General features: G+C 53.3%; 9 protein-coding genes across 9 annotated transcripts; 2 read left to right on the forward strand and 7 right to left on the reverse strand.

Annotated features, from left to right (window-relative positions):
* Positions 1–286: 286 nt before the first annotated feature.
* On the reverse strand, positions 287–580 carry PG998_008690 (uncharacterized protein; the record flags this gene model as incomplete). The annotated part of the gene is made up of 1 exon (XM_066875506.1): positions 287–580. One exon carries the CDS (start codon positions 578–580, stop codon positions 287–289), a length of 294 nt encoding a protein of 97 aa, XP_066731451.1.
* A 1179-nt stretch (positions 581–1759) lies between these two features.
* Positions 1760–5271, reverse strand: PG998_008691 (uncharacterized protein; the record flags this gene model as incomplete). Its single annotated transcript, XM_066875507.1, has 4 exons — positions 1760–3081; positions 3134–4376; positions 4450–4878; positions 5053–5271. 4 exons carry the CDS (start codon positions 5269–5271, stop codon positions 1760–1762), a joined length of 3213 nt encoding a protein of 1070 aa, XP_066731452.1.
* A 1544-nt stretch (positions 5272–6815) lies between these two features.
* Positions 6816–7879, forward strand: PG998_008692 (uncharacterized protein; the record flags this gene model as incomplete). Its single annotated transcript, XM_066875508.1, has 3 exons — positions 6816–6858; positions 6922–7130; positions 7199–7879. 3 exons carry the CDS (start codon positions 6816–6818, stop codon positions 7877–7879), a joined length of 933 nt encoding a protein of 310 aa, XP_066731453.1.
* Positions 7880–8430: 551 nt separating this feature from the next.
* PG998_008693 (uncharacterized protein) lies at positions 8431–9802 on the reverse strand (the record flags this gene model as incomplete). Its single annotated transcript, XM_066875509.1, has 4 exons — positions 8431–8994; positions 9052–9187; positions 9249–9370; positions 9428–9802. 4 exons carry the CDS (start codon positions 9800–9802, stop codon positions 8431–8433), a joined length of 1197 nt encoding a protein of 398 aa, XP_066731454.1.
* Positions 9803–11796: 1994 nt separating this feature from the next.
* On the reverse strand, positions 11797–12652 carry PG998_008694 (uncharacterized protein; the record flags this gene model as incomplete). Its single annotated transcript, XM_066875510.1, has 3 exons — positions 11797–11878; positions 12093–12158; positions 12567–12652. The coding sequence occupies 3 exons, from the start codon at positions 12650–12652 to the stop codon at positions 11797–11799; spliced, it is 234 nt and encodes a 77-aa protein (XP_066731455.1).
* A 2720-nt stretch (positions 12653–15372) lies between these two features.
* Positions 15373–18979, forward strand: PG998_008695 (Protein fem-1-like protein; the record flags this gene model as incomplete). The annotated part of the gene is made up of 3 exons (XM_066875511.1): positions 15373–15419; positions 15482–15699; positions 15756–18979. 3 exons carry the CDS (start codon positions 15373–15375, stop codon positions 18977–18979), a joined length of 3489 nt encoding a protein of 1162 aa, XP_066731456.1.
* Positions 18980–19282: 303 nt separating this feature from the next.
* On the reverse strand, positions 19283–19714 carry PG998_008696 (uncharacterized protein; the record flags this gene model as incomplete). Its single annotated transcript, XM_066875512.1, has 1 exon — positions 19283–19714. One exon carries the CDS (start codon positions 19712–19714, stop codon positions 19283–19285), a length of 432 nt encoding a protein of 143 aa, XP_066731457.1.
* A 66-nt stretch (positions 19715–19780) lies between these two features.
* Positions 19781–20056, reverse strand: PG998_008697 (uncharacterized protein; the record flags this gene model as incomplete). Its single annotated transcript, XM_066875513.1, has 1 exon — positions 19781–20056. One exon carries the CDS (start codon positions 20054–20056, stop codon positions 19781–19783), a length of 276 nt encoding a protein of 91 aa, XP_066731458.1.
* An 871-nt stretch (positions 20057–20927) lies between these two features.
* On the reverse strand, positions 20928–22362 carry PG998_008698 (FAD binding domain-containing protein; the record flags this gene model as incomplete). Its single annotated transcript, XM_066875514.1, is given in 5 exon segments — positions 20928–21515; positions 21584–21655; positions 21715–21876; positions 21893–22276; positions 22342–22362. The coding sequence occupies 5 exon segments, from the start codon at positions 22360–22362 to the stop codon at positions 20928–20930; spliced, it is 1227 nt and encodes a 408-aa protein (XP_066731459.1).
* Between the last annotated feature and the right edge of the window lie 218 nt (positions 22363–22580).

The following is a 22580-nucleotide window of genomic DNA, read 5'->3' on the forward strand; positions in this document are numbered from 1 at the left end:
TGTTCATAAGTTGCGTACTAGGTCTTCACCCGACAACGTTAGCATACAAATGTGTGTTGAACCTGGCGGCTGAGGACCCGGTGGTCTGGTTTGGTGCTTAAGTGAGACAAGGCGGCTTGACCTACATTGATAATCCACGATTCGTCTGACCGACCCGACACGCATGTAGGTCATGATTCGGGAGGGCTCACTAGCGATCCCGCCGTGCGATGGATAGCCCGCCCGCTGCGCCGGGTCCGTCCGTCCGTCCGTCTCCTCTTTTCTTCTCCCTCTCTCTCTCGCGCTCTCAGCGCCGAATCGAGACGCCGGCCCTGCTCTCCTTTACGAGCTGGACCGTACCCGCGGCGAAGAAGAGGACGAAGAGGGTGCAGACGATGCCAAACAGGATGGCGGCGTACTCGTTGCGCTTCTCCGGCGTCGCCGTCTGCCACGTCGTCCCCCACTCCGGAATGTCGAAGCTCTTGGCATTGACTAAGATGACAAAGACGAAGATGAGGATCACGGCCGCCGCAAAGACCGTCTTCACGCCCATCATCACGGCATCCCAGAACTCCTTGTTGGCTTTCTTTGACCGCGCCATCTTTGCTCTCGCAGGTAATCCTCCTTATTCCTTCTGCTTTTTTTCAGTAGTTATTGTAATCTTTTGTTGTAATCCGACTGCGCGCAATTGATATGGTCCTAGGTGTACTTTTCCATCGATAGCAATGTGGTCGATGTTCTGTAATAGCCTTTGCACAGCGAGTGATAACGACGAAGCGAAAATGATGGGCTCTCCGGCTTCAATCTGATAATGATGGACGGGTGAGCGAATGGTGAAGGATAAAATAAAAAGTGAGAGCAAAACGTCTGGCCTCGTTCGTGCTGACGGCTGAATATGGAACGCGGAATACGGGATACGGCGTTGGCTGCCATAAGCCCAGTCAGTCGTGGCTGCGTTGCTTTTGGTGTTCAGTTCGGGGAGTTCGAACGTCCCGAACCATCCATACCATACCCATTGTCCACACCATGCCGCCTTCCCACGTGTGCCATGTCTGCCTTGGGCTTACACCGTGGGGGAAGAGGATACGACTGAATGTCGATTGTTGCTTACAGGCAAATGCGAGCGCACTGCCCATCTGACAGCCAACGGCCAGCAACCGCCTGAAAGAGTGGTAAAGCACCCAGGAAATCGCGAATGGACCCATGATCTGGACATGGCACATCATAGCACAACAGCCGGGCCGTGGCGCCAAGCTGCCAAGTGCTTGGGGCTGGGGTGACTTTTCGGACCTCTCGGATGAGATGGGTGCACAGACGGGGAGGGGGACAATCGATGCAGTGCGTGTTGCTGCTGCGACGCCACCACCCGGCGCGCGGGACACCGGGGTTTTACTCGAGTCCATATGATTGAGCTGATATCGTTGTTGGCCCCCGGCCAAGTCCTACCACGTCACCGCGCGACGCAATGGGCCTTGGGGCTGACTGCTGCGAATAAGATCGATCTCACTACTTAGGTCACACATACATACATGGCATCTTACACCCACCCACCCTTTCCAATTGACGCACACCTTACATGTTGCTCACTTTGGAAAGTAGCAGCCTGATCAAATGCAGTGCGACCTGCGGCTGAGAGGTTTGTGCACCGGAATAAAACAGGCTACGTTTTAGCCATGTTGCTGAAATGCGTTGCGTTGGCGACGGAGAGTTACGTTTCTGGTTGCTTGATACAAGGTGGGAAGTTTCTGTCGTCCAATCCGACCCCCCTTTCCCCGACCGATCAAAGCCCAACCCCCAACCCAACCACGGCCGAAACCCCCAAAGCCATCGCCGTCACCATCCACGCCCCGCCCCTCCCCGAAGCCGCCGCGTTCTTCTTCGTCTCCCCCGAGTCTTGACCCTTCGCGCCCCGATCCCTAATCCGCCCCACCACCGAGTCCTGCGCCGCAAAGCTCGACCCGTTGAACGCCCCGGCGCTCTTGTCATCGCGTCCCACGAAGAAGCTCTCGGGCGGGCCCAAGTAGCTCGACCGCACGCCGCCGAGGTCGACGACGATCTTCTGCACGACGACGCTGGGCGCCAGCCCCCAAACCCTCAGCACGTGCGCGCCCTCGCGCGCCACGGCCCACGTCGTCGTCGTGTTGTGGAGCGCGTGGCGGCCCCAGACGGCGTCGGCGACGGCCGCGCCCCAGCCGGGCGGCATGTCCTGGCCCACGCTGTCGCCGACGAAGGCCTGGGTCTTCACGGGCCCCGAGCGCTCCCCGGCGGGGAAGAGGGAGACGGCGAACTGCAGCGGGTTGCGGTCCGAGAGGTAGTTCTGGGTCGGCGAGAGGTACAGCGTCACGTTGGCCTTGCTTGCGTTGGTGAAGAGGTACACGTCGTACTCGAGCGCGGGGCCCGTCTCCGGCGTCAGGGGCTGCGTGTCCTGGGGCCAGAGCGTGACCCCGCCAAAGGTTCGGCCGTAGTTGGCAAGCGTGCGGTACGTCACGTTCTTCTCCGATGTCGAGTTGCTGTTGCCGTGGGACGACGGGTTGTAGATGCGTTGGTAATTCGGACCCTCGATGGCCACATGTTTGTCGGACTCGACGAAGCCCGAGGTGAAGTTGGCGGGGAGGCTGCGCAGGTTGATGGGCACCTGCACGATGGGCTGGCTGTACCATTTCGTGAACCCGGCTCGTCCACACCCAGATGTGAAGTTGATCTTGGCCATGGTGTTGTTGACGATCTTCGGGGCTGAAGCCCAGTCTACTGACACGAACACGCGCGAATCCGTGCCGTTGCCCGATCCAATGGTTCCTTTCGAGGACGACAGCTTGACCCAAGGGGTATCGACCTGCGCCGACCAGTCACAGGATTTGGGACCACGGGCGAAAACGTCGAACCATCGAGCTGAGGGTCCATACGGGTCCAGAGGCGGCAGTGCCAACGTGTTACCCGAATTGGAGTGCCACTTGTCGTCCCCAGGGATGGTGGCGTTCGAACCTTCGACGGAAATGCCGATTCCACCTGCCACTGACGCGACAGCCGATTGGACATACTGCAGCGCCGGGGCAACATTCCGCATCGGTTGCTGCCAGTATCCATCAAACCCAAAGTGAGTTTCTATTTTTGGTTAGTAAAATCCATCTATCTTCGGTAATAGCTGTGCACTTACGGTCGATCATCGCCGCCCATTTACCGTCAAGAAGATCATCCCATCTTTCCGTCAGGTTGCCATCGGAGTCCAAGTCCGAAATGACCGCTTTCATGAGGTCGTTAGCCGAGTTTCGGCGCTGGTTGGCATACACGGAGTTCTTCGCGGCGCCGATGTGGACCTTGTGCACGATCTCACCGCCAAGGATGGGGTGAAGGATCATCTCGAAGTAAGCAGCCTTCGACCCTTCGTCCAGCTCGTCATAGACCCGCTGGGCGTCTGCCACCAATTGCGACCATTGCTCCAGCACCGCGTCGGCCTCGTTGTAGTTGACGACCGAGTAGACATGAGGCTCTACCAGCTCAAACTTCCTTCGAGCGGCAAACATACCGTACCGGGTCATGATATCGGTGATGTCCGCAGCGTGCTCTGGGCCGAACTCGCGCACCGCCCATGCCGACAGCCAATCGTCTACGGCGTCGACGCCCCATCGTTCGGCATCGTACGCCATGTCGAGGAAGTGGCTGATAGGCAACTCCAGCGGCTTCAGGTCGCCAACGTTGACGATCCAGATACGGTCCGCGCCGTGTGTGTAGGCGAGCTGCATCTGCTCCGCCGTCTTCTCCAGCTGGATCGTGTTGACCCACTTGTAGTTTCGCACGTCGCCGACGTAGTCGAAATGGTAGTAGACACCGGCGCTGCCAGGCCGGCTCTTCTCTTCGGCGATCGGCACCCTGCGAATGTTGCCCCAGTTGTCGTCAGCCCAGAGAAGAGTGATATCCTCCGGCACCTCGAGGCCGTTGAGAATGTAGGACATGACCTCCTTGTACAGGCACCACATCTGCGGCACGTCGGTCGCGTTGGTCTCGAGGACATCCTCAATAATGTTTCTCTGATTCTTGACAAGTGACTCGAGCATCTTCACGACGAAATCCGTGCCAAGACCTTCGATGGCAGTGTCGCCAGTGCCCCTCATGCCCATAGTCCACAAGCTGTTCCTCGCATAGGGCTTGGCACGCTTAGCCCCGTAGACGAAGTACTCGTCGATGGTCTTGTTGTTCAGGTTGTAGGCCCACGGGCCCATCCCCTTGTTGATGTAGAAGGTCTGGAACTCGTTCTGGGCGCGCATCATGGGCTCGGTGTGGGAGCTGCCGAGGACGATCTCGAAGGCGTCGGCGAGCGGCTGGTTGGCCGGGTCGTCGATCTCGAACATGGAGCCCCAGAGCGCCGGCCACAGGTAGTTGGCGCGCAGCCGCAGCAGGACCTCGAAGACGTGGGGGGTAGAAGTCGCGGTTATAGCCCACGCCGTACGGCGTGTCGGCGTAGTTGCGGCTCACCCAGCCCGACAGGCCCGGCTGCTCGTCGTTGAGGAAGAAGCCGCGGTACTTGACGGACGGCGAGCCCTGGACCTTGCCCTCGGGCAAGAACCATATGTTCTTGTTTTGCTTGATGGCGACATCGGCCCACCAGTACCAGGGGCTGACGCCGATCTGCTCGCTGACGTCGTAGATGCCGAAGATGGTGCCTCGCGGGTCGTTACCGGCAATGACGACGGCTTTGGGACAGCCGGGGACAGGGTCCTCGACGACTTTCGAAACGAAAGACTCCCATTTCCCCTTGATCCCCGAAACGTCTAGCTTGCCGCTCGAGACGAGATTGTCGATGACCTTGGAATGTCCGACTGTACCGACGATGATGACCGTGTCCTTGGCGGATGGGTCTGTGTAGTTGGGGCCGTAAAAGTATTCCGTGCTGTTAACCGAGTACTACAAGCAATTGTGGTCAATTTAGTTGAACTGTTGGCTACACGGTTCACTTGAGAGCTGTGACTCTAGGGCTACTCACAACAGTGTAGTTCGTGGTGATGGGTCGGTACTCGTATGCAACGGGGCGCGCGCCGGCCTCCCCGTTGCTTAGACTGAAGTTGTTCCCCGTGACACGGCCGAAGTCTTTGGCCAAATCGCCAGCGGCCGGATGACGCCCCAGTACTCGTTGTCGGAGACCAAGATCTGGGGCTTCGCAACAGATCCACCCGCAAGCTGGAAACCGCCGGGGACATCTTTGAAGCTGACCACAGGTAACTGGCCCAGAGCAGACACCAGAGGTGCAGCGGTCGCTGTTATGAGCGACAGGGCTGCCCTCACGGATTGAAGACGCATCGTGTCTGTGATGTACTTGCTGTCCGATACCACCTTTTCAGGCGTCTCAAGCTAACAAGATCACTGTCAGTATAGGTGATAGCCTGGTTGAAGAGTGCAGGTTCTCCATCGTAGACGGTGCCATGGTATATGCAGCATGGCGGCTACTTATGTATGCACATAGATTGCCTAGTCGGCTGGGTATTCCGCGCCAATATTGACCGCGGTGAAGAGAGTCGGAACATCATTGCACATGGAAAGGGTCACATGCGGACACTGGAAAGCCGCCAAGGGTGTGTGGTGCCTGAATTGAACCCCAGTCTCCTAGGCGCGTTCTTTTCTGGTATTGGCAGGTGGTTCGCGGGTTTTCTCAAGCCGGATGATGATGGTCGAGTTGTCGAGTGCTGAAGTGCTCTAGCTGCTAGCTGTTCCACTACAGCCGTCTCTTCTCCCCCACACTCCCTCGCCCCAGTACCCCAGCGACTCAAACAGCCGCCGCGGGGTTGCAGCGTGGTTCGGCTCGTTTGCCGACTTGACCGAAGCCAAGTTGATAATGAATGTTTGGCATGAACTCCTGTTCCATGACTCCCAGCGTTTTGTTCGTCTTCGATCTTCGATATTCTTCAAATCGATCTCTAGCCAGTTTCAAATGACAGCCATTTTACCCGTACAGCTCACTCTATCGACGATTCAGGTACAATGGTTCAGAGAACAGAGGGAAAAGGCCTCCAACTTCGAGGTCCAACTTCCCCAAATTCGAACCGAAGGGCTGGGTTGGGGGAACAACGGGTCTGCGGAGAAAGGGACGATGCATTTAGCCTAAGATCGGGATCCCCCATCATCCATTCTGTGTTGCCATGCCATACCATGCCATGTCGCGATGATCTTTGGTCTCAATAACGTAATGGTGTTATTATCATTGCCTACACCGCCCTGCATAGGCCACCCACGAGTGCACATGTGCATGGCACATGAAGGCGTTACCAACCCGTTACCAGACACATGGCAGGTCGTTTCTGTGGACCACTGTTTCCCGGCCCCGGCTGTGATGCGCCTATGTCGCGCGGGACGTGTCCCGCCAAGATATCGAGCACCTTGTCGCCGCCCTGCCCGTGGCCGGAAGTTGGACCTGAGGTGAACTTCAATTCTAGGATAATGAGCGAGCGGTGCACAGAAGCAGACGTGTCGCCCCTTTTGGGTCGATTGTTCACCACGTAATTGCGTACAATTTGACGACAAGCAGGTCTACTGAGACTAGTTTCGTTAAGCTATGAATAGCGACGGGCTTTTATCTAGCTGCCTGCTGGGAGAAGACATCTGTGATCGGCATGTTGGAGCATTTCCCAAGATTCGTCGTCGACGACGCAACCTCTGTCGCGCAAGATATGGCTGCCTGATAGTCGGCCAGGCAGTAGCATATAGCAAATAGTATATCTGAACCAAATCATCCGCTCTCGGCAATAGACCATAGACAGGGCAATTGAATTCTTCTGGTTACGTCATACAATTGAATCAATTATCCGAATACGGACCAGTCTTGCTTTTGGCAATTCGCTACAGTCGCCATGATATCCCAGATCCTGCTATTCGACCAGCCGCGGTCTGCAGGTACGTTGCCCCCAATGCTCCGTAGGCAATGCGACATTTTTACTAACATTAGAAAATCGCTAGCCAGCCTGCTGCGTCGGGTAGTCAGCAAACAACCCAATCTCGAAATATTCGACAACACATTCGGGCCCGCTCGCGGCAGGCAGGTCGATTGGTTAAAGAGCGAGACCTGGGCCACCGGCATGTCATTTGGTGCGCGAACCCTATTCGACCTAACTATCCAGAGGGGGTTGTCCAAGTGGCGGTCCGCCGCCCAGGATGCCCAAGAAAAGGTAATACAACCTTTTTGTCTGCCGACTTACATAGATGGCAACTGACAGAGAGCACGAATGACATTTAGGGGAAGATCGTACTCCTGCAAGACCACCCCTTTTCCACCGTCTCCCCCGAAGAGGTGCTCGGGGTCATCCATAACCCCTCGCCCCCCGAAGCAGACCTTCTACCAAAGGAAGACAACAGCAACAACAGAAACTTCACCCTGATTCCAGACGACCTCCTCTTCGCCCCTGGCACCGTGCCAGTCCTCACGATCCGCGACCCGCGCATGACGGTGCCCTCCGCCTACCGCGTCCTCGGCGCCATGGGTCTGGCGCACGGCAGCGGCCGGCCCAACTTCCTCATCAGCACCAGCACGCTCTGGACGCGGCGTCTCTACGAAGCGTACCTTTCGCGCGGCATCGAGCCCGTCGTCGTCGACGCCGATGACCTCATGACGAGCCCCGAGTTCGCCCGTCGTCTCTGCGCCAGGCTGGGGCTCGACCCGGACTTGGCTTGCCTGTCGTGGCCGGAGACCAGCGCGGCGGAGAAGGCGAAGCTCCACCCGCTGGAGTACGCGAGCCAGAAGTTCCTGATCGACTCTGTGGGTGTTGATGCGAGCAGGGCGGGGAAAATTCGTGATTTGGAGGCGGAGGTCCAGGGTTGGTCGGTGGAGTTTGGGGAGGATGTTGAGCTGATTCGTGAGATGGTGGATTTGGCTATGCCGCACTATCATTATCTCCATCAGCGCCGGCTCAAACTTTGATTCCGTATTATTCTGAACAGTGCTCTAGAATCATTCGCTGGCTTAGAGCTGCACTCTCAGCCAACGCCTGTTCGTTCACGCCACTAACAAGTGTGTGGACCAAGTGCCGCTTACTTGGGCAAGTTTAACGTCTATGGTTCAAATGATTTCAATGAAAGGGGTCAGTGCATTTCCATGTGAGGAAATAGAGCTCATACAGAAGACAATGTTCATGAAAGGATTGCCTCATTGGCAAAATTGTTCCGTTTATTATGGCCGAACAGACTTGATCCGTTAGAAGAAGTTGAGAACGAATGACAATAAAGAAACAAAAAACCATCCTCGAACCCTGCTAGTCCAGAGTCACATAACATTCTCCCAATAAAAAGAATGGCGAAGAAACGGTGCTTTACCATAAGACATCCAAATATGCCCCAGCCATTGCTATCTAAATGTATCTCAAAAAAGCTACTCGCACGCTTATTTCTATTACTCTTATTTGTTCAGTTCGATGTCGAGCTTTTCCCGCCCTGTGATGGTGATTGTTGGTTTCTGGTCTTCCTCTCCACGTCTCATGGAGCAGTGGTTGGTCTTCTTTGGTAACCATCCAAGTCTTCATCCATGGTATATGTGTTGTTGTCTCTGCGGACGTAAGCATGCGCATCTGTCACTGCGCGTCGAATCTCGGTGGTACTATCCTCAGGGGAAGCGCCGCCGCTGTGTCCCAGAGACTCCTGCGGCAGTGATTGCTCCGTGGACGACGAATCCTGGGCAATGTTCTCTGGCTTAGTCTCGCCCTCAGAGGGATCGTCAGAGATACGAGCCAGCAGTGGATGTTTGGGATCCGATATATCAAAAGGCGCCAGCATGTCGTCGCCAGGTTGCGTAATCGGAATTCTCTCATCGCAGTGAACCCAGTTTCCGTAGCCGAGCTGCTCTTGGCCCACGCGATGGAGCTGGATGGCCGTATGGCCTTCCCACTCGAGGTAGGCGTATCTGTTATAGCGGCCTCGCTTTTGCAAACAATCCAGTATAGGGGCAATTGTGAATGATGTGATAATAATGAGGCCTCCTATGGAGTATGTAAATATAAGACCAAAAACACTGAAAGAAGTGTGTTGGGCGCTTCGAACTTTCTAATTTTATTGATTAGTCAGGGTTCGTATTGGTTGTTTCTTGAAGGATAACCTAACCTGATTACGGCAAGTATTCCAATCGTACTCATTAGATGGCTGAATGTTATCGTGAGGTTTCAAAGTTGAATTAGCCATTCCGCGAGCAGTATTGACAAAGGAGGCCTGAAATCCGGCCAATAAAATAGTCCACCAGCTATCGATAAGATCAGTTATCAACTATGTATATTGAAATCCGTTGAAGAGGCAATACTTACCGGGTAACGTCAAGCTGCCACTGGTTCTTTGCAAGATTGCCAGCTGTGCCTTCTCGGACCATGAAATGAGATGCGAGGGAATTTGGACCAAGCGTGTCAATAACCCCTTCGAGTGCACCACTCTGGTATATGTTGAAAAACATCCAGATTAGAAGTGACCCAAGTCTAGTCCGACTCACTGGCCTAAAGGGATCGAGGTCTTCGCTTGTGAGGTTGAACCAGGCAGCGGCACTGTAGATAGCGCCTAGTTTTCCATCGAGATCTCCGCATTGGCCGCGCGATGGATCCCGGCACCACTGGTACTGCTCAACGCAGCCCAAGGGAGATGCTGCTTCTTCTGGGCGATACTGATCTATTCTCACCTCGGTATGGTTGTTGGTTCCGGTGACGTATCCATCGTGAACAGTGGCTCGGTACCAAGGATCGTCAACTTGTGGAATGAAGAAAAGCCCGTTGCCTGAGAGCCATATTAATTTTACGTCACCATCCTGCCTGACAATGGCTGGGTCCGGAATAAAAAGGGACTGGTCTTTCAAAAGAGATCCTCGATCCATGACGAATAGGGTGGTGCTGCGACCATATTTTAGCTCACAAGAAACCAGAGCAGTATTGCAAAATAATGATGACATCTCTTGTTTCTGCGTCCCGTTCGACCATTCTTACCTTAGCAAGAAGTTCTTGTTAACAAGGCTACCTGTACCAGGCCTTGCATACTGAGTATTGATATCCGAGACGGCGTAGGTGTAATTGATTTGTTCAGGACCTATAACAGTCATGGGTCCATAGTTATAAGTGGTGAAGGTTTGGTTCGAAACAGTGATATCCCTTGTGCGGTCTTCCGTAGTCAAAGGGGCACACTAGTAAACATCCAACAGGAGGTTAGCGTTATGTGGCAGTTGGAGGGAAGGTAATGACGGTGGTAGGCGTGGGAGACTGACATGCAAAACATATCGCAGCGTCATCGTCTCATCTTTAGGAGCATTTATTCCGAGTACATCGTTGCTATTCAAATGTCCTGTATCGAGACGTAAATTTGAATTATTGTGCCGACAAATGTCCGAACGAAAAGGACAGGCGGCATTGTAATCCGTGACCGCTGTAGGTATAGTACTGTTAATAAACCTGGAGCACTGAAGGAGGCCTGAATTTTGATTAGAATAGCATTGTTGTGCATAATTTGCTATATCGTTCAAATAATTCGCAAAGTAGGATCGTGACGCCTGTTGAGTTATGTTGCTATCGGTTGAGACACTAGCAATCTCGCAGTTATCCCCTCTTAAAAGGACCTCACCTGCCGTTGAGATCATTGAGGAGAAACCACCTGCTACCGTGAATGCACAGATAGAGAATAACGAAAACAAGGCTACGGGTAAGAACCGGAGCCAAGGTCGATTGGGAGTAGTAGTGCTGCGCCAGGCCCATAGTAGGCGGATGAAGGAGATCAGCCCCGACTCAGGGGAAGAGGAATTTCGTAGTATAACCTGTCGCTGGTGATGAATTGCGTCTCGCGGGACCGACTTCGAGTAGCATTGATGGAACAGGATAGCGAATACTCTCCAGAATCGAGAGGCAACAAATGGTACGAACAGCGCTGTGAACGCGATAAGGAGATTGCCCTGCTCGCGCGTTAACGTGAGGGTAGCGCCCATAACAGAGCCGCGTGACCAGTTCGTCCATGCACCCAAGTAGACTTGTTCATCTGTGTCCATACTGGAGGAGAAGCGACGGGAGGGCTGAAGGTTTGAAGAACCAGGGGTACTGCTGGCGGAAGAGCAGCTGGCAGCTGAATGTTCAGGAAGGTTCCGGAATTCGTTGAAGATCGAAGATAGGCACAACAACGAAAGGTGAAAACGGCAGAGTTGCTCCTGTTATATTCGAGGGCGGAAAGAGATTTGAGGAAGCTTGAGAGCCCTGAGGACAACAAGACCATGACACCCCTTCGATTGTGAGTACTATATACCCGCCGTGGAGGTTTGCAATGGCTCGATGTCCCTCAGAGCACTTGAGTCAGGCTGCGTTCCGAAAAGAATCAGCACGCCGAAAGACAATATGAGGTTCTGTAGCACAAATAAATAAATCAAGCATGGCGCGGGCCTACCACGGATAATTACAAGGCTGATTGACCAGTACCCGACGGTGGCGGCACAAAGATCCGAAGCAGAAAATGAATGCCATATTTATCTTGAAGACCGGATAAGACTGCATGAGGCCATCAAGATAACAGCCCCCACACCAGCGATACCCTGATGGCGATTGGACCACACATTTTCAAGGAGGAGAGATTGATTAGTTGAGGTCGAGGCAGATTGCTAGTCGCCATGTTATCAACGGGCAGTCATTGGTGTATCCGAACCCGTCGCAGTAATTAATTGATGGGGGCCGGTGGCGGTAATTAAAAGGTTGAAAACGTGGTGTAATGCAGACATCAGTCAGCGAGCCCCTTTCCATTGGACGGCACCCAAGCCCGCAACGTGTAGTACCTGCATTGGAGTTCCGACACACATAGACTGAATCGGACCGTAACGGGGCAAGCGAAAGCAATGCTACGTCAGAATTGCAAGAAGTCGCCAATCGGTGTTCCCGACGCATTGGAAACTGCAACCAGAGCACCTTCGGGGCGGGAGGCCAAACTGTAGATCGTTAAGTAAGTAAGCATGCCTCTCGGTCAAGCAAAGCACCAGGCTCGTGGAAATCTCTCGGCTGACCCAAAAGAAACTGGACCCCATCAAGAAGAATGCACCACGTAAGCAGGCATGCTTGTTTCTAAAAGAGCTATTGAAAATGTGCTCCGAAGCCTTCTTCTTGTGCACCATCAGCATGAGCCTCGACCAGCTCAGCACTTACCAGTTGGCCACCCTTTCGGCTTTGATCAGGAAATGGTGCGAGGACTCCGTGCCCACCTTCTTACGTCTGGAATTTTTAAGACCAAGTAACACTCCCGAGACGAACGGCCCCCTGCAGCGAAGGATCCGGAAGAGAAGGCGGATCATATGAAAATTGGGTAGACTGACGACGCTTCTCAGCGGAGACGCAGGGCAGTGGCCTCAATGCGTCTACATCAGCGACTGGACATGGGCTAGAAACGAGCTCCCAGGCAGGATGTTTCAATCGGGTTCCCCTTTCTCGGAGAGTCTCTACACTCGGCGACATATGGCGATGACTGAAGGACTTTCGTGTAATTTGGCTGCACCGTTACACAGAGTCTGGAAGCTTGAAGGTCACCTCTGGTAGGCCTGGTTTATGATGACTGGACTTGTGGATAATATCTAACAAGAGTAAAGACTGCTACTGAGCAGGTTTCAGACCGAATGAACTTACAAATAGAGGTTCAGCTTAAACGGGTTGTTGATGTCGTTAGGGTTGATTGTAAGCCATACTGCCGTCAGACTTGTCGCTACGATCATCGCGAAGATCTTCTTCCACATATAGAAGGGGCTCTCGTTCGACAGCGGATGTCGGCTGCTGTATGGCAACAGCTCCCTCATCAACGCAGTCCTCCCTACCCCCTGAAATACCTTATTTACTGCTTCGGCTTCCCGCGCTAAGGCATCGTGCCGTATCACCAGTTTGGGGGACGCAGTTATACCACTTGTATAGCTAGTTGCTCTCAAGTGACACCGCTTTCTCTAGAAGAGTAAAAAGTACTTCCTCGAGCGTGGCCGGCTTCATGACACTCTCGCCCTCTGATGGCGCTACCATGTACGTTTCACCCAAATCTATCGTCGTCCTGCTTTTTCTCTACAACGTCGCTACTGATCCAGCTACTGTCTGGTCTCGTTCTCTGCGTCTCATTCTCACTGCTGCTGACTGTTTTGGGATCTCCTGCTTGGCCCCCTGACGTAGCCGGCGTACGGTCTCTTCGATGCTCTCGCCGTCGCATCTCGGCATTCTGTCTGGACTGAAAAATTCCACCTTTGCCCCATACTTCCCGCTGATGTTGCCTCTGTCGGGGTTACTGTCTACGTGCAGAAGTCTGCCCCGCCAGCTCCTTCGCTTTCCATGCCACTATCCATACAAGCACCTTCTCTTCCTTCTGACGGCGTCGTGGGACTTATTACCGCCGGTCGCATTCGGTGCCCACACACTCGTTCTCGATAGGTCACTCGGCGGCTCATTAGCTGTGTCCGCGGTTTTAGGCCTCCGGGTGGATATTGTAGCAGGGCCAGTGCGGCGACTATAGTGTCACAGAGTCACGTGCATCTGATGGGTACAAAGCCTCTTTTCAGCTGCTGTGCAGCCATAGCCAGAATAGCTCGAATCCATGCCTTCTTTTTCTCTCTTTCATTAGAGCTCCTTATGCAGTATATTACATATTATCTCGATTGAAGGCCGCGGCAGCTCAAGAGCTTTGCTCTTGATCTGGAGTGCCAACAGCTGCAACGATTGATGATCCTGTCTTTCGTGCAGTGTGTTTTCAATATCGTCGGGAGCAGCCCTCTGTCCATATTAAATTGACACGTACTCATCCCCCGGCGGCCGCTTCTCTGGCCCTACTATTTCTTCCTGCAATATATGCTCGTTCACCTTATGATACCGCCCCTAGATCCGCTTACGTCGCGTGCTTTCCGTCCACTGCCCCCACCGCCGAGCCTGGCTGTCTCTAGTATGCTGACGATTTTTCTCACAAAGGGGTATTTAAATAAGAAATCAAATTCGTCTATAAGACCCTTTGGGTATATAGATTCTACAGTATACTGTACACTTTAGCAGCCCCAAATATAAGCTATACACATACACAACCAGTATTGCAGAAAGTGAAGCACTAGGCATCCTTGCGAAGCTAAGCTGAACAGATGTGAAATCTAATGTAGCCACCCCTTGGTAGCCCTTGGGCGACAGTAGCCTGACCCTCTCCTTCCCGAGCGTAATTCTTTCTTCAGTGCCCTTGAAGCATGGCTTCGTGAGGACCCAGCCACCAGCCGTACTATCAGCACAGGAGGGTATGCATCACTCATCCCTTCTCGCTCAGCACTGCTCATCAGTCAAGCAGGACCTTATGACCTTTGTTAGATGCGAAGAGCCATATGCCATGGGACGGATGAATCTCTTACATGCGCCAACTTGGGGAGAGTTATAGTACCATGGAGCCCCGAGTCGATGAAGCGTTCCAATAAGATGGCTTGAAGCGGTAGAATTCGGATCTGCACACCTGATTGTGGGTTTGGAGCTGTTTGATCTGGGCCTGAGGGCGTGACCGGCATCAAAGGTAAGGCAGATTCTGCATCAGGCGTTTCCCAAGCACGGCGTAGGCACCGTCGGCACCTAAGCCAGCTCCAAGTGAGAGCAATTGCCGAAGGCAGAGCTAGAAACAGGCCAATGATGGCGACAATTGCCTCGGTGGACAACTCCATTAACATAGGTCTTTGAGACGAGGCTTGTTGAGTACTCGATAGGATCGAACTTAGTTGAAGCCATTTTGTCTCCCATTATGGGTCTTTCTGGTACTATATGTAGATGTAGACATCAAGTGCCATCGGGCGAGCTAAGTGCAAAATACAACGGAACGCAGATGCGATTCGCGACTCTGCATATGGTGGCTAATCAGGCCCCGTAGAGGTTTGGGAAGCGCCAATCAAGTCAGGCTTTGCGTGTTACGGCCGCTGCCCACTGCATGCATGGCAGGGCGTTCTCTCTCTCCGGTACAGCCTTCTCTTCAGGGGTACCTCCACGTCATCCAAGCACGGTACACCCTGTCCCCCCCTCTACGCTTAGTCTTATTGCTCCTATTGGCTGTTCCCAAAGCTATTCACCCTTTCTGGATCCCATTGGCTGTTCCCAAAGACCGTCACCTCTTCTTACCGCCCCCATTGGCTGTTCCCAAAGCACTTCACCTCAGCCTGCTTCGTTCTGGGAACAGCCAATAATAACTGTAACCCCGCTTTCCTCGTCTTCCGAAACTTGACTGAATCCCCGACCGATTCCATCCGACCTCTTTTCACTTTCCTCTTCGATACAACCACGTCTTGCCCATACACTGTCGCCCTATCTTAATATTGTTCACCTCATACGCTTACTCTCACGGCGTACTCACGCAGAAGAACAGGATGCCTTCCTCCTACAGCGAAGCAGAGTGGGAGAAGCACAGAGACCGTCTCTGGCACCTGTGGGTGAAAGAAAAAAGAAAATGCCTGAACTTGTCGAAGAGATGGCAACCTTGGGTTTTAAGCCAAGGTGAGTCAAATACTTAACACACTGAGCCACGAATGTGACCCTGCTGATCTCATCGATTCCAGCCAGCGCGAGTACATATCTCACTTTCAGTCATGGGGGTTTGCAAGGAACCAACGTAATGACAATAAGACCTGGAAGTACGTCGGGCTTGAAGTCAGGAAGCGCGAACGAGACGACAAAGACAGTATGGCCATTATCGATGGCTTGGTTATTCTTCCCAAAAAGCTCAGGCACGAGATAAGTCGCCACTTCTACACTCAGCTCGAGATAGCCAGAAATTGTATGTTTGTGCATCATGTTTCCCTTCTCAATTGTATCGTCACTGAGTTCTTACAGCAAGTCCTTCACCACCGCCCGGCCACATGACAACTGTCTGTACGCCACCTGCTATGAAGTTTGAGCTGGAGTGGGACCATAATTCTCTGCCTTTCATCCGCATGAAGAGTCGATTATTCGAATTCTTTCCCGTCTCGTCAACAGACTCCTGGCCAAGCCTGGCCAAATCCCAACGACAACTGTCCACTACCATGGCTCAGCGTCCCTTCTTGGAACTACTCCAGACATCACGGTGGCTTGAGAACGTAACCTCGTTGAGCGTTTCTCGGCTCTCATCTTGCTTTGGGGCTTGGATTCCGGAGGAGTTTCCTGGAGAGCACTTACTCCAAGCTCAACGGATCATCGAGGGCCAATGCCCTAACCCATGGATGACCTATTTGAGTCTGGTTGTGTATATTGTTTCGAACCACTTTCTGAATCCTGGATCCGAGATTGCCATATTTGATCATTTCGTGGAATCGGGCATCTTGGATCGAGCCATGCCTAATGAGCGCTCACTTTTGACGGAATCGGCTGTGAAGGCGTTCCTGGAAGAAATGTTTCGTTATGCCCTTTATATTGGACATGGCGGAGCACTCCGTTGGCTTTTACGCCTCAATATCAAACTAAGCCTACACTTGCCGTTGGTACTCATACTTGACTGCAAATGGCGACTTGCGCGGGCTGCACCGCTTAAGCTGCTGACCAGACCGTCTAAGCTGGCTTTGCTAAGGGAGATACTATCCTTTGGAGCGAATCCGGATGAATATTGTTGCCCCGAGCATACCACACCAATGGAGTACGCAGTTTTCAATCGCGACTACCATGCTATGCATGTGTTCATAGAGCATCAGGAAGCTTGCACGGCTCGCCAAGTGCAAAACAGTCCAACACTTGTCCAATCATCTAGCAAGTTAGCTAGTCCTACAGAAAAAACGATAATCGAGATCCTTGTCGCGGTCTACGACGGTGAGATTCCCCGACTAGAGGAGCTACATCACCATGGTATAGACTTCAATGTGCGGAATCGGTGGGGCATGTTCCCCCTCGGCGTGGCGGTCACTACACAGGCTGCCCACTCACTCGATGTGACCAAAGCACTGCTACAAATGGGGGCCCTGCCAAATTTCGACCCCTCTACAGAAGACTTCGTTGAACTTCATCTAGCTCTTCATAGTGCTGTGTATAAAAGGGACCTTCAGATCTGCAGCCTTCTTCTGGACCACGGCGCTGCAATTCATACACCAGCCAGAACGTATGGACGGCAGTGGGTCCCTACAAAAAGGCGGACACCTGTGGAACTCGCCATCGAGCGTGGTTTTTGGGGCTGCGTAGAGCTCCTCCTGTTGAAGGAAGCACCAGCTAGGATCGAGTCGGTTGATTACGGTTATGAGGTATTGCAGCGACGTATAAAGGAAGGGAACACCGACGCAGCAAGAATTCTCATACGCTTGGGTGCTCAGCACAACGCACACACGTTGAAATCCATCGTGGATAGGCACGACATGATGGAAGAGCTAAGAAAGGCCTGGGTTACCAAAAACCTCGATTCTCTCAAAAATATTATCTGGAGGAGTTCGCTATCGCATGTTCTTTCCGGAACCCTCGTCATGAGAGTTGGGGCCAAAGCGATTGGTAAATATAGCTGGCAACGTCGCATTCTATATAAGCCTGAGGACCGAACTTGTATATTTCCGTTCTGCACCGCAGCTCTGAGACTGGTCCGCTCAAGATTTCCAGGCACATATAGCTCTGAGATGACGCTTGCCCTCATGAAATTCCTTTATTGCGCCGACGAAGAGAGTATACCTTTGGGTGTCCATACTCTCAAGGAGTTCCTGCCATTCAAAGAATCGACTTCCGAAAATCAAAGTCTCAATCAAAAGTTGGAAGGAGATGCAGTTCTGAGCTCTATCCACTTTGCGGCGACATGTGGCGAATTTGAACCAATGAAACTCTTGTTTGGCAAACATCAAGCTCCGATGACGATGACGATGTCATATCCGTGGGAGAATTCTTTCGTGCCAGTCTTCACCCCCTTCAACAACATCGGCGGGGTGTACAATCCCCGTGGCAACAGATTCGTCTGCAAGCTCGAGGATTCACTGTGGAGAGAACAATGTGCACAAACCCTCATTCAAGCTAATTACCGACCAAACACTGCTGCCGGTTTGACCGCCGTTGCCGCAGGTTCAGTAGCAGAGGTTAAACAACTTATGTCCTGGGGATTCAACCCTCGACGCAGATACCCATGGTCAGAAACAGCACTACAACTTGCTGTCAAGTATCACAACGTGGGCATGGTGTACTTCCTACTTGAATTGGGGGTCTCTGTCGATGCTTGCCCTCCCTGGGCATTCATCGACGAAAGTTATGAACACGATTGTCCCGGCCCGATTTTAATGGGTGAGAATCGCGAGAGAAGAACAGCCCTTCAGCATGCGGTTCAGGATGGGAATCTCGAAATGGTTGACTTATTACTTGCTTATAAGGCTGATGTAAACGGACCACCAGCGTTTTATCGTGGTGCTACTGCTCTCCAGTTAGCCGCTATCCAAGGTTCTATCGGTCTTACAAAGAAGCTTATCGACCTTGGTGCTGACGTCAATGCCGCCAAAGCACCATACGACGGTAGAACTGCTCTTGAGGGTGCTTCGGAGCATGGTCGGCTCGACACAGTGGCGCTCCTCCTCGAAAATGGTTGTTGTATACATGTTGAGGGCAGAGAGCAATATGTTCGGGCTGTGGCCTTTGCTCGGCAGTCTGATCACCTGGCAATAGCTTCACTTCTCGAAACTCAGGGGAAGTGGACGGGTGACGATGAACGGAACCTTGCAGCATTGGTTGCAGCAGGGGATTTAGACGAGGATCGCTATGACTTAGAAGATGTGGAGCTACACCCGGGCTGTCATGGAGAGTGCTGCTCTGACAGTAGAAGTGTGGATGATAATATGGGTGAGCCGCTACGCTGGGACACAGAGTTGGAAGAAACTGGATCGGAGGTATCTGGGGAATACCTTGGCTTGGGAGAAGTTACTCATGGGCTTATGGACACAGAAAGGGAACGTCGACCCTGCAGCGAAGATCTAGCTACCGATACGGCGGAACAGGCTGCCTGGCATAACATTGAAGATCCTACAGAGGGTGTATCTGTCGAGGATTCAAGCACGACAGACGAGGTTATTAACTGGAGCGAACTGGTATTTGATAACGATTGGACTTTTCCAGGTTACTTCTTGCCATAGTTATATAGAGGGGGACACCCTTTGTTGAATCTTCCCTTTAATTTTCAATCTCTCTTCCCAATAAATCACCGTCGCACTGCCGCGGGAGGTCACCCCTGTGATAGACTGCGCTGTAAAATAACTGGACTCATGAACGATATGAAGTAACTATTATGTAATAACTGTAAGTAACGGTACCGAGTAGGGGTTTAAACAAAACGAAAGGAAGCAACTGGATTGAAATAGAAAATAACCCAAGACCTGTAAAACGAAACCCTAAGAAACAACACCACAAGCGACATCCAATGAAAACCATATTCCAATTCAGAACGGATTCATCTTGATAACATTAGTCACAGAGAAGCCGAGTCCAGCCAAGCTCCGCCGCATTGCGCGTCTCCATGAACATGACGCTGCGGACATCGCGATAATCGCAGCCAAATTGGAGCACTCTAGGACCATTTCGAAGACGTCCGGGCCGCGATTCTGGCTGTCGGAGCCCTCGCCGCGCCACGCCGCGACAAACTCGGTGCGGATCTGGTTCAGGATGTCCTGCATCACGTTCAGCCCCAGGCCGGGGTTCGTAATCCTTACGTTGAGTATCATTGTGTATGAGGGCTGTTGGAGTTGCTCTTGGAAGCCCGCCGTGTTGGCCAGACCGCTCGGGATCACGCGCTTCTGCACCTGCTGCACCAGGTTCTGCGAAACGATGTTCATCTGCCCCCACGTTCCGCGCGCCTCCGAGTTGCGCACCATCGTCGTGCGCAGCCGGAAGCCGTTGCCGACGTCGCACGTGTCGCTGGTGGCGCGCGTCGCGATGCTCTAGACTGGATCAGTCGGCTCCGTGGCCGATGTAGTGATGGTCTTGTCCAAGCCCGCCACATTACTTGACCCAAAATGAACGTCGTCCTCGACCTCATCATTGCTGTCGGATCGCTTGCCCTCCATGGCGGCAGGCCGGCCGGCGGGGCCACCCAGCTGTGTGGCTTTGAAATCGTTGTGGGACTGCTTGTCGACGACGCGGTGCGGCGCGGCGCCCTGGTGGCCCACCGAAGATGTCTGCCGTGAAGTAGTGTTCGCCGTACGGGTGGATGCCATCGACATACGTGCTTCCGCCCGTGTTCATCTTCTCCCTGGGCTCGAACCTGCGGTTGGTAACCTTGGTGCGGCAGTGTCTTTGCGGTGACAAGTCCTGCTCCCAGGAGCAGATCCAGGATTGTTCCCCGAGTGGTGGGTGGAGGAGATGAAAGCATCTTGAATTAATTAGATCAGCAGGGTATGATGTAAAAGGAATTATATAGTATGCAAAATGCATGTGATTATGCCCCTGCTGCCCAAGATGCACTGACAAAAGAGGCATTATATTCCTAATGAACATAAGAATTCTTTCGTGTATTGCTTAGTTAAACAATCACTACATGGCTCTACTATTAGCAATAATAGCGCTTATATTCTATTAAAGACAAATCGTAGCTACTGAGTAGCAAGGGACTGCTCAGTTAGCAGATCTTTCACAGCCACCAGCTGAAAATGACTCCTTTTTCGCTACGTCCACTAGAAATGGTGTAGCATACCCTGTCTTGGACCGGCGTTCTGGACTGCGGTTGCAGTCATCAAGCACCATGAGGAACCTCAGATAGCCATCGTGTTAGTGAGATCTAGAGCATATACAGGGCGAAAGGCGCTTGGGCTGTGTCTGAGGCCGAAGTTCGGCTTTGCGACCTATCATTCTAGTAGGATCTTACATTCCATGTATGGAAACCTTCATCGTAAGCCTGGCCAATCACGTCAACAATTACTGACGGATGTGGCGCTGCTGGTGAGTGTCGTCTTGTTCAAGTCAGGGCGCTGGCTAACTAGTGCCCCTGGTATAGTAAGAACTAATGCACTACTATAAACGTCCAAGCCACACCCATTCAGGGACTAAAATGCTACGACTTGTGGTAGGCAGACCTTACCGGCTGTCGTCCTACTTCTTGTTGTAATGCTGAGTAAAGTCGTACCGCAAATTCATCATCCCCAAGAACGCCTGCCGCTGCATCTCCTCATCCCCCTCGGCAGCCTTGCAAGCCTTCATGACCGCATCGCGCTCCAACAACGTATCGGGGTCCGGATCCGAGACGCGGCGGAAATTGTCCTGGGACTGGGGATCGATGATGTCGCGCCAGACGGCGCGGCGCTTCTCGCTGTAGAGGTCGAGGATGGACTCGTCGGCGACGCCGTCCCACATGCCGATCAGGCAGTCGGCGAGCCCGCCCGCGTCCACGAAGCCGCCCGTGATGCCCATGCCGCCCCACGGGTTGCACAGGTGCGCCGCGTCGGCGGCCAGCAGCACGCGGCCGACGCGGAACGACGGCGCGCACCGCTGGTGCATCTTGTACGGCGCCAGGCTCACCAGCTCGTAGTCGCCCGGTTTCGGGTGCCCCGGCAGCATCGTCTCGAACTTCATCGGCTGCCGCTCCTTGATCTCGTCCAGCGTCAGGCCGCCGGGCTCGCCGTACGTCACGCGGTACAGGCCGTCCTTGGTGATTTTGGCCACCATCTTTTCCGGGGTCGTCTTTTTGTTAGTGTTCGTCTCTGTGGGTAGTTGAGGAGCGCGTGGGTTTGGGGGATGACTGGACTTACGCAGAAATGCTCCGGGTGCAAAATGAAATTCGTGTTTGTGAACCCATGGGTTCCTTCAAAGTCGTAGTATATCTGCAAAGCCTCGTCAGCAAACTGATACAAAAGTGGCGTTTCACAAGTACAAAACCTACATTTGTCGCAATGATTTGCCGATCCCACGTGAATCCCGGGAAGTCAGGAAATAGAGATTTCCGAACCATGCTAGTCGCGCCGTCGCAGCCCACGATGTAATCAGCACGCATCGTCTTCCTGCCCTCGGGCGTCTCGACGTCAACCCAAGCACTCTCGCCATCCTGCCCGACCCCCCACCACGCGGTGCTCCCAGCTAATCTCGCCCTTGTGCTTGGTGAGGAACTCGTCGAGCAGCAGGCGATCCAGCTCGTCGAGGACGAGACACGCCATGCGCAAGTCGCGGCCGTCGACGTCGGCGACGACGCGGCCGTCCATGCCCGTGATGAACGCGTGGTCCGCGAAGCGGCGCCACGACATGGTGTTGACCGTGAAGCCGCGGCGGCGGATCTCGGCCAGCACGCCCGCGCGCGCCAGGTCCGGCATCGCCGCCGGCCCGTAGATGGCGGCGCGCGGCCGGCCGTCCAGCTGGTCCGCGCCCTCGACGATGTGCACGGGGATGCCGTGCTGCGCCAGCAGCAGGCTGAGCAGCAGGCCGCTCGGGCCGGCGCCCACGACGATGACCTGCGGTTATTCAACGGCGCCGTCAGAAACTCTCGTTGTCGTCTCGCAATGGGTGACAATCGTACCTTCTTGAACGGGCGTTCCATCTTGGTTCCGAGGAATTATTCTTTCCGAAGAGCTCGCAGTGGACAACTGGGTGTTGGCTGTTGCAGATTCGATGGTCTTCTCAATGACAGGATTAGGGGGTCGAGTTAGGCAAATTGGTGCGTATATAAAGGGACTGACTGACTACCTCCAGATCTTCGTGCTAGAAGAAAGAAATAGTCATGAAGTGTAGCAGATGGCCGGCAACATGTGTCATGAC

The sequence above is a fragment of the Apiospora kogelbergensis genome (genome assembly GCF_038363985.1).
Source record: "Apiospora kogelbergensis strain CBS 113332 chromosome Unknown utg000005l_segment0_segment0, whole genome shotgun sequence".
NCBI classification, from domain to species: Eukaryota; Fungi; Ascomycota; class Sordariomycetes; order Amphisphaeriales; family Apiosporaceae; genus Apiospora; species Apiospora kogelbergensis.